We start from the raw sequence: 13071 nt of genomic DNA on the forward strand, positions 1-13071 counted from the left end.
TCTAATGATTTCCTTTCCTTGTCGAACAGGCTTGCACTACTTTTGCATTAAGAATTCAATTATTTGGATCAGATGCTAAAAATATCTCCGGCTCTGATACCGCATAATCCGACAGGGCTGATAAAATACAAGCAAGGGTGCCTAAGTAAATATTTAGAACGTGCTGCTATGGTTACTCTCCGAGCAGGGGTGAACGCCTCTCCCAGCTTCAAAAATCCTTTAAGAAAAGATGCATATCGCTTTCATCAGTGGCTGGGCTTGACTTTGAAACTACTTCAGAAAAAAAGTTTTGTACTTCTTTGTAGAGAGGAAATGACCCAGCTATCAACCGTGCTGGAAGGTGGTAACTATCTGGGTCACAGTGCTGGCTCTGGGATGACTGATAGGCTAAATCTGGTCACTGGCCTTCCAGAAAAAATGCCACCCCAAAGAGAGCAGTCATCTGAGAGATCTTCAAAGCAATAACAGTCCCGCTCCTACGGCACTATTCAACACAAAGCTATTTCCTCTTTTCTAAAGTTACAGAAAAACATGACCTTGAATTGTTGTTGGCTCAGAAAAAGATGGAGTTTAGGAAGAAAATGGAGTTGGATTATTTTGAATGAATTGTTACACTCTTTACCTTAGGACACTAGATGTTGAGAAACATATTTCGTATTTGTAAACAGCCTCTAAGACCTAGGAATGGGATGAGCTAGGAATGGGAACATAAATACGATAGGAGGATGAAGCAACCCAATTCGAAACTTCAAAGCTCTAATGGCAGGAGTATTCATGAGAAGGATCACGTTTTAGAAACCGTTATTGACTTTTTCCACTACCAATTAAATTTTCTTTAAAAATCCACTCAAATAAGCAGATTTGAGTAAATACGTTCAAAGCTCAAAATTTACTCAAGAAATGTAGCCTGCTTTTCTGTTAGTCATAGGTCTGAGAGAAGACTGCTGCCTTCTCAAAGTTTAATCATTATTTGCATTCATTCAATGAACCTTCTGTGCATTTTTGAAAATTGTGATTATATGGAATGACTGCTAAAAATGTATTTCACGGGTAGTTGCTGCTTAGTATTCACCCTACTTTAGTGTCCCATAAAATAAATGGCACTGATATTTAACATCAGGGGTGTCTCATCCCACCTGTTAAAAGTTATGGCACATATCTACAACTGAGTGCAATTTTATTGTATCACAGTCTAATGCCCTGATACTGAAGACATTATTAGAAGTACATCCTACTGATTTCACTGCGATTAACAAATTGACCAAGGTGACAGGTACATAGTTCTGCAAGGACCGCTTCTCACATTATTTAATTCCTAGAGGTGTATAATCTAGAGGTTGGGTATTTGTCTGTGCAGGGTTGTTTGTGAAAGTATCTATTTTTCTCAGTCCATCCATCCCACTTCTATCCTCCAAACTCCAAAGGCCTCAAAGTGTAAAAGGAAATTTTGTTTCCCCACCCACAAGAACCCTGTGAAGTAGGTTAGACTGAGGCCCTTATGTCCCTTGAGTACCCCCATCCCATTTCCAGGAGTGGTGAGGCAACATGCTCCCCAGCATGGCCCAATGGCCCATGGAGTATCAGTGGGAAATCACTCTGCATCAGCAAAAACAAAGGTAATTTAATTTAAACAAATGCTCAACTGATTTTTTCCAATAACTTAAAAGCTGTAGGGAAACATTCTTTAAAAAGATTTTAAAATACAGGGAAATTATTTATTAAAACAAGATTAAAGGAAAATATTGAGTATGAACAGTTTAAATTTTTCCTTATAATTGACTTATATATAGGTAAAGGACCCCTGGACAGTTAAGTCCAGTCAAAGGCGACTATGGGGTTGCAGCACTCATCTTGATTTCAGGTCAAGGGAGCAAGCATTTGTCCACAGACAGCTTTCTGGGACATGTGACCAGCATGACGAAACTGCTTCTGGTGCAACGGAACACTGTGACGGAAGCCAGAGCACATGGAAACGCCATTTACCTTCCTGCCACAGTGGTACCTACACAGGCGGCAACCATTTTAGGAGTGTCCAACTGATGTGCAACCGCTGACACACGTGTCCTTTTGGACCTGGAAAAGGGAGGAATGAGGGCGGAACATGGCAGAATGGTGGCAGGGGTGTAACACAGCATAATGGGGCATAGCAGCTTATGCATGATCCACAGATGTGTTTGGGGGCCAGGAATGGAACCCCTGTGCAAAATAGTTGCTGTCTGTACAAGACACTTTTTGCTGTAAATACAGTTATAATATTAAGTGCGGTATTAGGATTTCAGGTAAGAAACAACCGTAGAAACTGATGAATACCTAAGTAGTAAACAAACATCTTGCATCCATGTAGAGTTTCTGAATGTAAAAAGCAATAAGAAATAATAAATTATAGATCTGCTTCTGCACAAAATATCTGGCGCTGAAGTTAGAAACACATTTCCCATCAATATTTGTGCTGGCTTTCTCCTCATGTATTCTTGTGAATTGACATTTCAACCTCATTCAGGTTTGTAATCAAGCCAAGAAAATTCAACTTTGAATGGCATTCATGCTGGCCTAATTTTGGAAGTAGCAGAAGAAAAGGAAAAGTATTATGGATCCTCACATGGTTGCCTTCATAAAACGTTTATAATTATGCACCACTCTCAAAAAGTCACACATAAGTACTGGCTGCCTTTCCAGATCTTCCATCTGCTCTTAATTCCCTAACTTGAAACTCAAACAGGGTGGACTCATTAAATCAAGGCAATTTGAATTTCTGATGAGTAACATGAAGACAAAGTACCATTTTAATCCTTCAGTTAAACCATTTCCCATTTGTTTTTCAAATATTTTCTAAACAAAAGTTCCTACCATTTAAACATGTGGCATTAATATTAATTAGAACTTTTTTCTACACAACAGATCACTGAAAATATTTGCTCACATACATTTTGTACTATAGTATACTATCTGTTTAGAACAGGGATGTGGGCCCTTCAGACTACAACTCCCATCATCCCTGAGGCTTGTGAAAGTTGGAGTTCAACAACATGTGGACGCAAAGAGAGCAATGGTGATATTTCATTTCACTCATCTCTGCCATATCTGATTTGAACTTGTACCAAGACTGTTGCCTTGTGTCAAATCTCTGCACCAGTGCAGCATTTTGCTGCACCAGTTCCACACTTTGACATGTAACATAGTACTAGTATAATGATCCTGCACTTGACCATTTCTGCTTCTTGATTTGAATGGCAAACAGTAGGTCCCAAGAGATCACCTCCTCCCATAACAGCCTGCCCACTTGTTAAAATCAGGGCAAGAATGCCCTGTCCTATGACTCATCCAAGGCCAAAAACATGGCTGGGACAAGGGATCAGGCTTTTTGCTACTTGTCTACGAAAATAAGAAGTTCCTGCTGGATCAGGCTGAACGTCCCTCCTAGTCCAGCATCTTGTTCTCATGGTGACCAAGTAGACATCTATGGGAAGCCTGAAAGCAGGACCAGAGCACAAAAGCATTTCCCCCTCTTATGGTTTCCAGCGGTGCAGAAATAAAACTGCAAGCACATTTGCAAAGATAAGCAGGTTCCAGGATGGTTTCAAATTGGGTGGGGGACTGCATGCTGGGTCCCTTCCAACACTACAATTCTATGATTCTATGAATTGGAATTCAGAGGCATACTGCCTCCTAAAGAAAGGGGGGGCTTTTTTCTATCTACTTTGTCCATAGGTAAAGGTAAAGGGACCCCTGACCATTAGGTCTAGTCATGACCGACTCTGGGGTTGCGGCGCTCATCTCGCTTTCTTGGCTGAGGGAGCCAGTGTACAGCTTCCGGATCATGTGGCTAGCATCACTAAGCCACTTCTGGCGAACCAGAGCAGCACACAAAAATTGTGTTTTTACCTTCCCGCCGGAGCGGTACCTATTTATCTACTTGCACTTTGACGTGCTTTCGAACTGCTATGTTGGAAGGAGCAGGGACCGAGAAACGGGAGCTCATCCCGTCGCGGGGATTCGAACCACCGACCTTCTGATCGGGAAGTCCTAGGCTCTGTGGTTTAACCCACAGCGCCAACCGCGTCCTTTGTCCATACCCAGGCATAATTTTATACACCTCTAATATGTCTCCTTCTACTCGCCTGTTCTCTCAACTAAGAAGCCCCCAACGTTGCAAGCTTTCTGTACAGGGCATTGCTCCATCCCCTTGATTATTTTGCTGGCCCTTTCTGACCGTTTTCCAGCTCTACAGAATCCTTTTTGAGGTGAAGCAACAGGAAATGCAAACAGTATTCCACATGCAGTCACACCATAGATTTGTAAAATGGCATTATGATATTGACAGCTTTATTTTCAGTTCCTTTCTTAATGATCCCTAGCATGGAATCCATCTTTTTCACAGCTGCAGAACACTGGATCTATTCTCTCTGAAAGAAGTAAAATAAATCCCTTAGGGCCTGGAGTTTTTTTTGAGCCCTGGACAAGGAAACTACTGACCCCAGAAGTGTTGTGCCTCCTTTGGCACCACTCCTGCCTGCCTCTTACTTTTTCCTCAGACATACTGTACCATAACATCCTTTTCATATCTGCCTAGGACTGAGGCAGTATGACAGCATGAATATTGTTCTGAAGGAAGGAAAACAGAGCCTCGGAACATTGGACATAATTTCATCAGCAAGGAGAGGGATGGCTGGCCAATCCCATCGACCTTGAAATAAATGTACTGAAAAAGAAAACAGAAGCAAAACTTACTGGCAGATGGGAACAGGTTCCTTACTGCATGTTCCTCCATTTTTGCAATATGCCTCTGGACAATCTGGAGAGTTGGAAAATAAGTTACAAAAATGATTTAACTATGACAAGAGTTCTTGACATATGCAAAACATTGGACATATTCATTAGACAATATACAGTTAGAAGATTTACCATCTAAAGGATAATATTCCATAACTACTTGAGGTAAGTTTATATTTTATACTTTAAAAAAAAACCACACACACCCCAAATCCACAACCAGACCCTGTTTTGCCTATACAACTTAGCTTATATATTTCAATACATACATACAGTAGTACTAAATGCCTTTGGATCTTGAAGTATGGGTTCCCCCAACAAAATTTAAAAATTTGGTTTTGTAATTTGTAATTTATGTGATGTGATTTAATTTGATGTGATTGGCCAGTTAATAAAAATTATTTTTTTAAAAAAAAACCTAAATGCGCTGTATTGTCAAAGTCAAGCCCCATTTATTTCAATGGGACAATTAAACACATGCCTTTCTTCATTTATAAAGGGCATGGTCCAGCTGACTTCAACAGTACTAAATGGCTGGATCACACTTAATATTTCTATGTTACCATAAAAAGCCTATTCAGTTTTAGACACAGAACTATACAGTGTAGAAGGTGATTTTGACTGGTTTACTGAGGCAAATCCTATCAGTGCTAGCTCTGGGTTTTGAGAGGTCCTTGAGCAAAAGTCCCTCAGTGGAACTCCCACCACTCCCTTGCCCTTCCTGGAAGTGCTTATTTCTACCTCTGGACCCCATACACACAATGGCCCATAAAGAAATGGGAAGTGAGCGAGCCAGCAGTGGCAGTTTCTCTTGCTCACTACCACGGTTTGCTGCTGCGTTCTTTCTGCACCAGAGAGAAATGACGAATAGGTGGCACTGGCAAGAGGAACAGCAACAAGGCCAAGTAGGTGCAGCATAGGCCTTGCCGGGTGCCCAGTGATGCTGACCTCTGATGCAGACCCTGTTTTCTATTTTAAGTTTCAAATATCTATGCCTATTTAACATTACTCATTAGGGTTGTCAGCTTGCAAACCAAAGACTTTCCCATACTTTGCCTCTAGCACTGAACTGGTAGATTAAGGAAGCTACAGGCTTAAAAAAAAATCCCTCTTTCTTTGATCACTCCTCCTTCCTTGTTTTTCTTGTATAGTGGTACCTCGGGTTAAGAACTTAATTCGTTCTGGAGGTCCATTCTTAACCTGAAACTGTTTTTAACCTGAGGTACCACTTTAGCTAATGGGGCCTCCCACTGCCGCTGGCTCACGATTTCTGTTCTCATCCTGAAGCAAAGTTCTTAACCCAAGGTACTATTTCTGGGTTAGTGGAGTCTGTAACCTGAAGCATCTGTAACCCAAGGTACCACCGTACCTACTGTGTAGCTTGCTACAGCAAAGAAAGGAGATGGAAAAAAGAAAGGCACTGGAAAACATGGGAGCGAGAAGCCACAGCTGCTTTGTGGTACAGGGGAGTTTATGAGTTGCAACCTGGCAACTCTAATCTCAGACAATTTCACCGCCTTTAATGTGTTTAGTTTTGGTACAGCATGAATTTTCTCTCCCAAATATGTCTAAACACAGTTACACACACTCAAAATGCACAAAACGTTCTCCAAGATAAATTCAAAAAACATTTCATTGCAGTGAACCCTTCATGATTTTCCACATCAGTGACTCTGAGATGGTGGATTCCACCATGCATGGGAACGCAGCCCGCTTCATCAACCACTCATGTGCGTGGTTTTCTGTAGGCTAAAGAAAAATCCTGTTTATTGTGAATGAAATTTTGACTAAAAAATTGGCAGACTACCTGAACAGCTAGACTCATCAGGAGCAAAATCAATGCAATCTACAATGCCATCACATCGCCGAGAAACTGGAATACAGCTATTAGTCGATGGACACAACAAAGACCCATTGAAGCAATCTTTAATAGCTAAATGAAAGGAGAAACAAACAAGATGGTTAGAGAGCCTTGTTATTTAGTGATACAACATGGCAGCAAGACAAATAGCTGGTTATTCACTTTAACCTTACAGAAATGTTATAGGGTTTGTTCTGGTTTCTAGTCATCTTTGTGGCAGCCCCTTTAAATCCATATTGTTAGTTTTAATCTATAAAGTTCTAAACTGCTTGCTTCTGAATGTGTGCAGGAGTTTAATTTCATTCCTATGCTCCATTGTGTTCTCTAATTTCCCCGTGGAGATCCAGGCATGCTCTGTCTATGGAATATTTCTGACGACAACTGAAAATGTACCTGTTTAGCCAGGCACTTCCCTGTCTTTAATATTGGTCCTCAGCATTCCCAGTTTACTGTGATTGATTTTTGAATTTTGTTTTATTGAGCTGGTCATATTGTGTTATTTTATTTATATATAAAACACCTTGGGGTCCCCCCCACACAATGGAAAGTATATAAATTATCAGTATGTGTGGGTGTGTTTGTGTATTATTACAATAATAATAGATAAATAATACATTTGACAGTGCATGTGACATACGCTCAACACTCTCAAAATATGTGTCATGTGACTGTGTGTTGACAAGAATTCTCAACAGATGCTCCAGAAGTGTTTATCTTTCCAGTGGGCTTGCTTCAAATACTATCCCTTAAGGCCATTCTGTACAATGAATGTACACAGTTTGACCGCTCAGCAGTTGATGACTCAGTGGACTGTCTGAACTGACTCCATTGAAAAGTATGACATGATAAACAATTGGACATGGGAAAAAGGATTTAAAGGAAGTGCCATAAGTAAATAAAATTAGAGGTTGCTGGAAAAATTTAAAACAAGGATGCAGAAAAAGGAGGTATGGGGAAGTCGCTGAAAGAAGGTTTAAGGAAAAGAAGGTTAAGAAATTATACATGTTTATATGTGTGTTTGTTTTTGTATTGTTTTGTATTGTTATTTAATATGTGTTGGAAAATTAATAAAAATTTATTTATAAAAAAAAAGAAAAGTATGACATGGTTTGAAACATCTCTGCCTATTGTATGGCGGCTCCCTGTTTGTGGAATGCTCTCCCCAGGGAGGTTGGCTGGTGCCAGCATTATATATCTTTAGTTGCCAGGCAAAAACTTTCCTCCATACCTAGGCCATTGGCCTTTAACTAGCTTGGGCCTTTTAGAAGTGGGTGAGATGTTTTTAATGTATCTCTTTTCCCCCTTGGTTTTTTGTTTTTTAAAAAATGTTTGGCTGTAAGTCTCTTTGGGTTGCCTTGGGCAAGATAAAGTGACTAACAAAATTAATAAATTAAATTAAATTTAAAATGCGATGGTTGTTTCACATATACAAATTGTTGCTTGAAGTTTCATAAATATGCATTTGTACACCCTGTGAGGTAGGTTTGGCTGAGAGGCAGTGACTGGCTCAAAGTCACCCAGTGACCTTCATGGCCAAGTAGAGGTTCAGACTCTGGTCTCCCAGGCCCTAGTCCAACACTCTAACCACTACTACACACTGGTGTGCTCTCTCCCTCTCCCTCTCTCCTTCTCTCTCATGTCTCTAGTTTGCGGTTCTATGGTACTTGGTAGGTCCTGAAACCTCGATGGTGACTGGCAAGAGATCAGTCTGTTTTATTTTGTATGTACTGTATGCTTTGCTTTTTCAATATACAAAATTAATCACACTGTTCTGAAAAGGAACAAGAATATAACTTGCATTTCAGGACCAGAGATGTGTATGCTATATGCCAGAGATGACTTTTATTTAACTTAATATTGAAACTATGCAGCTAGATGAAAATAATTACACATTGTCTCCATGCAAGAGAGTATTTATCCCAGTACCAATAAATCACCAAATATTCTAAAATGTTCTATTTTGTGTTGCAAAAATTACAACACACTGTGCTTGCAAGCATAAAAATATCAAATCTATCCTGTTTTTTCTAAAGCTGTATACTGCCATGCTACAGCATTCCACTATAATCTCTAAGATCATCTAACGTCAAAGAACTCTAAAGGGATAATCTTGGAGGAAATGCATAAGCCTCCAACTAATTCATGATGGGATCACTGATCAACAGGATGTGACCCGAATGCCTGTGCTTAGTCTTCCAGAAACTAACAGCGTTCTGTCATTAGAGCTACTATAACTAATGAAATGTTCTGTAGTATTGTCTGAGATTATTATTTTTCAGTATCATTGTTTAAGAGACTATGGACAGATTTCTTCCCACCCCAATGGCATTGTTGGTTGACTAATTTCACATTCAGGAGAACTGGTCTAAGAATGGGATAATAATTTTTTTAAAACCAAGGAAATGACAAATGTATGCACAGCTACAAAGGCCTGATATCATTTATCCATTCAAAGCCAGGGCATTACTAACAAATTCTGAAAGTAGCTGCATCAGCAAATAACAATGGCGTATACCCACTTCAGCAACAATACAATCTCTTTAATCGTATTATTACATACGAATCCAACAACATTACTACAGGCAAGTACTGGCCAACTATGAATAGGCAGAGAGTCCTGCTTGTGTTTCGGGGCTTTCATACCCACAAGGAACGGCTGGGTGGTTGAGGGCAACTGTGTTAATTCAAGAATCAGTAGCAATAACTACAGTGAAATCACCGTAAATTCACCAAATGACACTGAGAGCCACATTAGAGACAGGTATCTCAAGGCATTTCATGTGATTCAAATTTTGAACACAGAGCAGAAAAGAACTATTAAAAATAGCAGATAGTATGTCCCATTTGCCAGATCAAGCAATCTGAATTTACAGCAGATAATTACTGAACATGAACTTTCTGACTACATAATCTTTGAACCATCTGACCACAACTTGTATCACCCCATAATGTCACATCTCAGAGTTTCAGACAGATCCCACACAGAGGTAAATCAAATATCCCTTAGCTTGACTGAACTCAGCATTTTAGCAGCATACGATAGGATTTAATGAATTAATTATTTTGACTTTGATTGGTTTGGAGAGTTCACCTTTCAGTAGGATTAGTTCAATTAGCTCAATTTATGAGGACTACTTGATTTTTAGTTAGTTTTTTTCAGTTAGTTTGGTTAATATGAACTGATCAGATTCATTAGTGCTGAGGTACGATTTCAGAAGTATTCAAAAATCATTTTGAAGCAAGAAAGAACAGTGGTGCAAACCCACTGTGGGACACATTTTTGCCAATGATTTTGACTGCCTTAATTGGTGAACTTCCAGAGGGAATTATGGAATTATTAACTGAGAGTATGTGACAGTTTTAATATGTTTTTAGTTGTTCATAATTGTTCTTAAATATTTTTATTGTATTTTTATTGTTGTTTACATTTATGATTCCCCCTTTTCACTTTGTGCAATCTCCCTAAAGAATCCTTTATTTAGTCGTGATTAAGATCTTTAATGCCACCTAATCCATATTGATTCTGCACGAGACAATTTTTAGAATAACACTATAGCATTTAACATATTAAACATTATCCTTCTTTAAAAGTAAGTATGCTCCTAAAAGAATCAGTTCCTCATCCATGATCATTAAACACTATCCTTCTTCGCCGCCTCCATTGCATCTGCAGAAAACAGCAGCAGGAGACTTTTTCAAGTGGTTCGCAATCTATCGGAACCACCTGTACCACCGGGGCCTGGTAGGGACCCCAAGATCTCCTGCAATGCTTTTGCAAAGTTTTTTGCAGATAAAATCGCTCGGATTCAGAAGGAGGTAGACTCCACCGTGGCAGCAGGGCCAGGGCGGGAGAGTGCTAGAGTTCTGTCTGGTCCTGTTATATGGGATCAATTCCAATCTGTTACCTCCGAGGATGTGGACAGGCTGCTTGGACAAGTGAAACCGACCACCTGTCTCCTTGATCCTTGCCCATCCTGGCTGATAAAAGCAAGCCGGGAAGGGCTGGGCGATGGGCTCTGCGGGGTGGTGAATGCTTCCCTCTGTGAGGGAGCCTTCCCAGACCCGCTGAAAGAGGCGGTCATTAAACCGCTTCTTTAAAAAACATCTTTAGACCCGGCCAATTTGGCCAACTATCGCCCAGTCTCAAATCTGCCATTCTTGGGCAAGGTGATTGAGCAGGTGGTTGCTGAACAACTCCAAGCACGCCTGGAGGAAACGGACCATTTGGATCCCTTCCAATCAGGATTCAGGCCTCACCATGGGACTGAAACTGCCTTGGTCGCGCTGGTTGATGATCTCCGGCGGGCTAGGGACAAAGGTGAGAGCTGTTTCCTAGTTCTGCTGGATCTCTCAGCGGCCTTTGACACCATCGACCATAACATCCTTCTGGACCGTCTAGAGGGGCTGGGAGCTGGGGGCACTGTCATACAGTGGTTCCGCTCCTTCCTCCTGGGCCGTGTCCAGAAAGTGGTGGTGGGGGATGAGTGTTCAGACCCCTGGGCTCTCACTTGTGGGGTGCCTCAGGGTTCTGTCCTCTCCCCCATGCTTTTTAATATCTATATGAAGCCGCTGGGAGAGATCATCAGGGGGTTTGGACTGGGTGTTCATCAGTATGCAGATGACACCCAGCTCTACCTCTCCTTTAAATCAGAACCAGTGAAGGCGGTGAAGGTCCTGTGTGAGTGCCTGGACGCGGTTGGAGGATGGATGGCGGCTAACAGATTGAGGTTGAATCCTGACAAGACAGAAGTACTGTTTTTGGGGGACAGGGAGCGGGTTGGTGTGGGGGATTCCCTGGTCTTGAATGGGGTAACTGTGCCCCTGAAGGACCAGGTGCGCAGCCTGGGAGTCATTTTGGACTCACAGCTGTCCATGGAGGCGCAGGTTAACTCTGTGTCCAGGGCAGCTGTCTACCAGCTCCACCTGGTACGCAGGCTAAGACCCTACCTGCCCGCGAACTGTCTCGCCAGAGTGGTGCATGCTCTAGTTATCTCACGCTTGGACTACTGCAACGCGCTCTACGTGGGGCTACCTTTGAAGGTGACCCGGAAACTGCAATTAATCCAGAATGCAGCAGCTAGACTGGTGACTGGGAGTGGCCGCCGGGACCACATAACACCGGTTCTGAGAGATCTGCATTGGCTCCCAGTACGTTTCCGAGCACGATTCAAAGTGTTGGTGCTGACCTTTAAAGCCCTAAACGGCCTCGGTCCTGTATACCTGAAGGAGCGTCTCCACCCTCATCGTTCAGCCCGGACACTGAGATCCAGCGCCGAGGGCCTTCTGGCGGTTCCCTCATTGCGAGAAGTGAGGCTACAGGGAACCAGACAGAGGGCCTTCTCGGTAGTGGCGCCCGCCCTGTGGAACGCCCTCCCATCAGATGTCAAAGAGATAAATAATTACCTGACATTCAGAAGACATCTTAAGGCAGCCCTGTTCAGGGAAGTTTTTAATATGTAATGCTGTACTGTTTTTAACACTGATTGGGAGCCGCCCAGAGTGGCTGGGGAAACTCAGCCAGATGGGCGGGGTATAAATAATAAATTATTATTATTATTATTATTATTATTATTATTATTATTATTATTATTATCCAAACAAGCAAAACATTCTTGTATGTGTGTAAAATGGAAGTATGGTGAGAATGAAAAGCATAATGCACACAACAGAAAAATGAAAACTATTTCAGCATTTAATTATAAAAATTAAGACCAAATAGTATCACAATTACAAGCAATATATTTCAGCAGCCAAATACAGTGGTACCTCAGGTTAAGTACTTAATTCGTTCCGGAAGTCCGTACTTAACCTGAAACTGTTCTTAACCTGAAGCACCACTTTAGCTAATGGGGCCTCCAGCTGCTGCCGCGCCGCCAGAGCACGATTTCTGTTCTCATCCTGAAGCAAAGTTCTTAACCTGAAGCACTATTTCTGGGTTAGTGGAGTCTGTAACCTGAAGCATATGTAACTTGAAGCATATGTAACCCGATGTACCACTGTACAGGAATATTTTAAAATTCCACCTAAATGTTAATAACAAAGGGAACAAACTCTGAAGGGATAGCAAGGGAAATTTTGGGATTTGGCTCTTTCCAAGCACTAATGCAACACAGAAGGGTTGTAAGAAGTCAAACTAAACACGATCATTTTGATAAGTTATGGTCTCCATATATCAACTATGTAAATAGAAATGATGTTAATGTAAGACATCCAGCCACTCAGGCTTAAGGAGAGATTATGTAACAGATAGCCTTCACAATGCACTTAATAATTTAGTTATTTTACTATGTCCCCGCTCAACTTATCTTTTCACATGCAATTGATATAGACATGTAACACTCTACATGTTTTGTTGGACTTGATCGATATTACTTTACTACAAATTAAAAAAAACATTATATTAAAAAAATAATGAGGGGAGCAGATGCACCTCACCAGGA

The 13071-nt window shown here is 41.2% G+C and overlaps 1 protein-coding gene across 1 annotated transcript in view; it reads right to left on the reverse strand.

Moving 5' to 3' along the window:
* The window catches only part of MALRD1 (MAM and LDL receptor class A domain containing 1), a 224678-nt gene that overhangs the window by 41208 nt on the left and 170399 nt on the right, over positions 1-13071 (reverse strand). The window contains exons 35-36 of the mRNA XM_053409891.1: positions 6578-6703; positions 4729-4792 (exon numbers count right to left, since the gene is read on the reverse strand). Of these exons, the coding sequence (XP_053265866.1) occupies positions 4729-4792; positions 6578-6703 (190 nt within the window). The remainder of the gene's footprint in view (positions 1-4728; positions 4793-6577; positions 6704-13071) is intronic.

The sequence above is a fragment of the Podarcis raffonei genome, chromosome 12 (assembly GCF_027172205.1).
Source record: "Podarcis raffonei isolate rPodRaf1 chromosome 12, rPodRaf1.pri, whole genome shotgun sequence".
Lineage (NCBI taxonomy): Eukaryota > Metazoa > Chordata > Lepidosauria > Squamata > Lacertidae > Podarcis > Podarcis raffonei.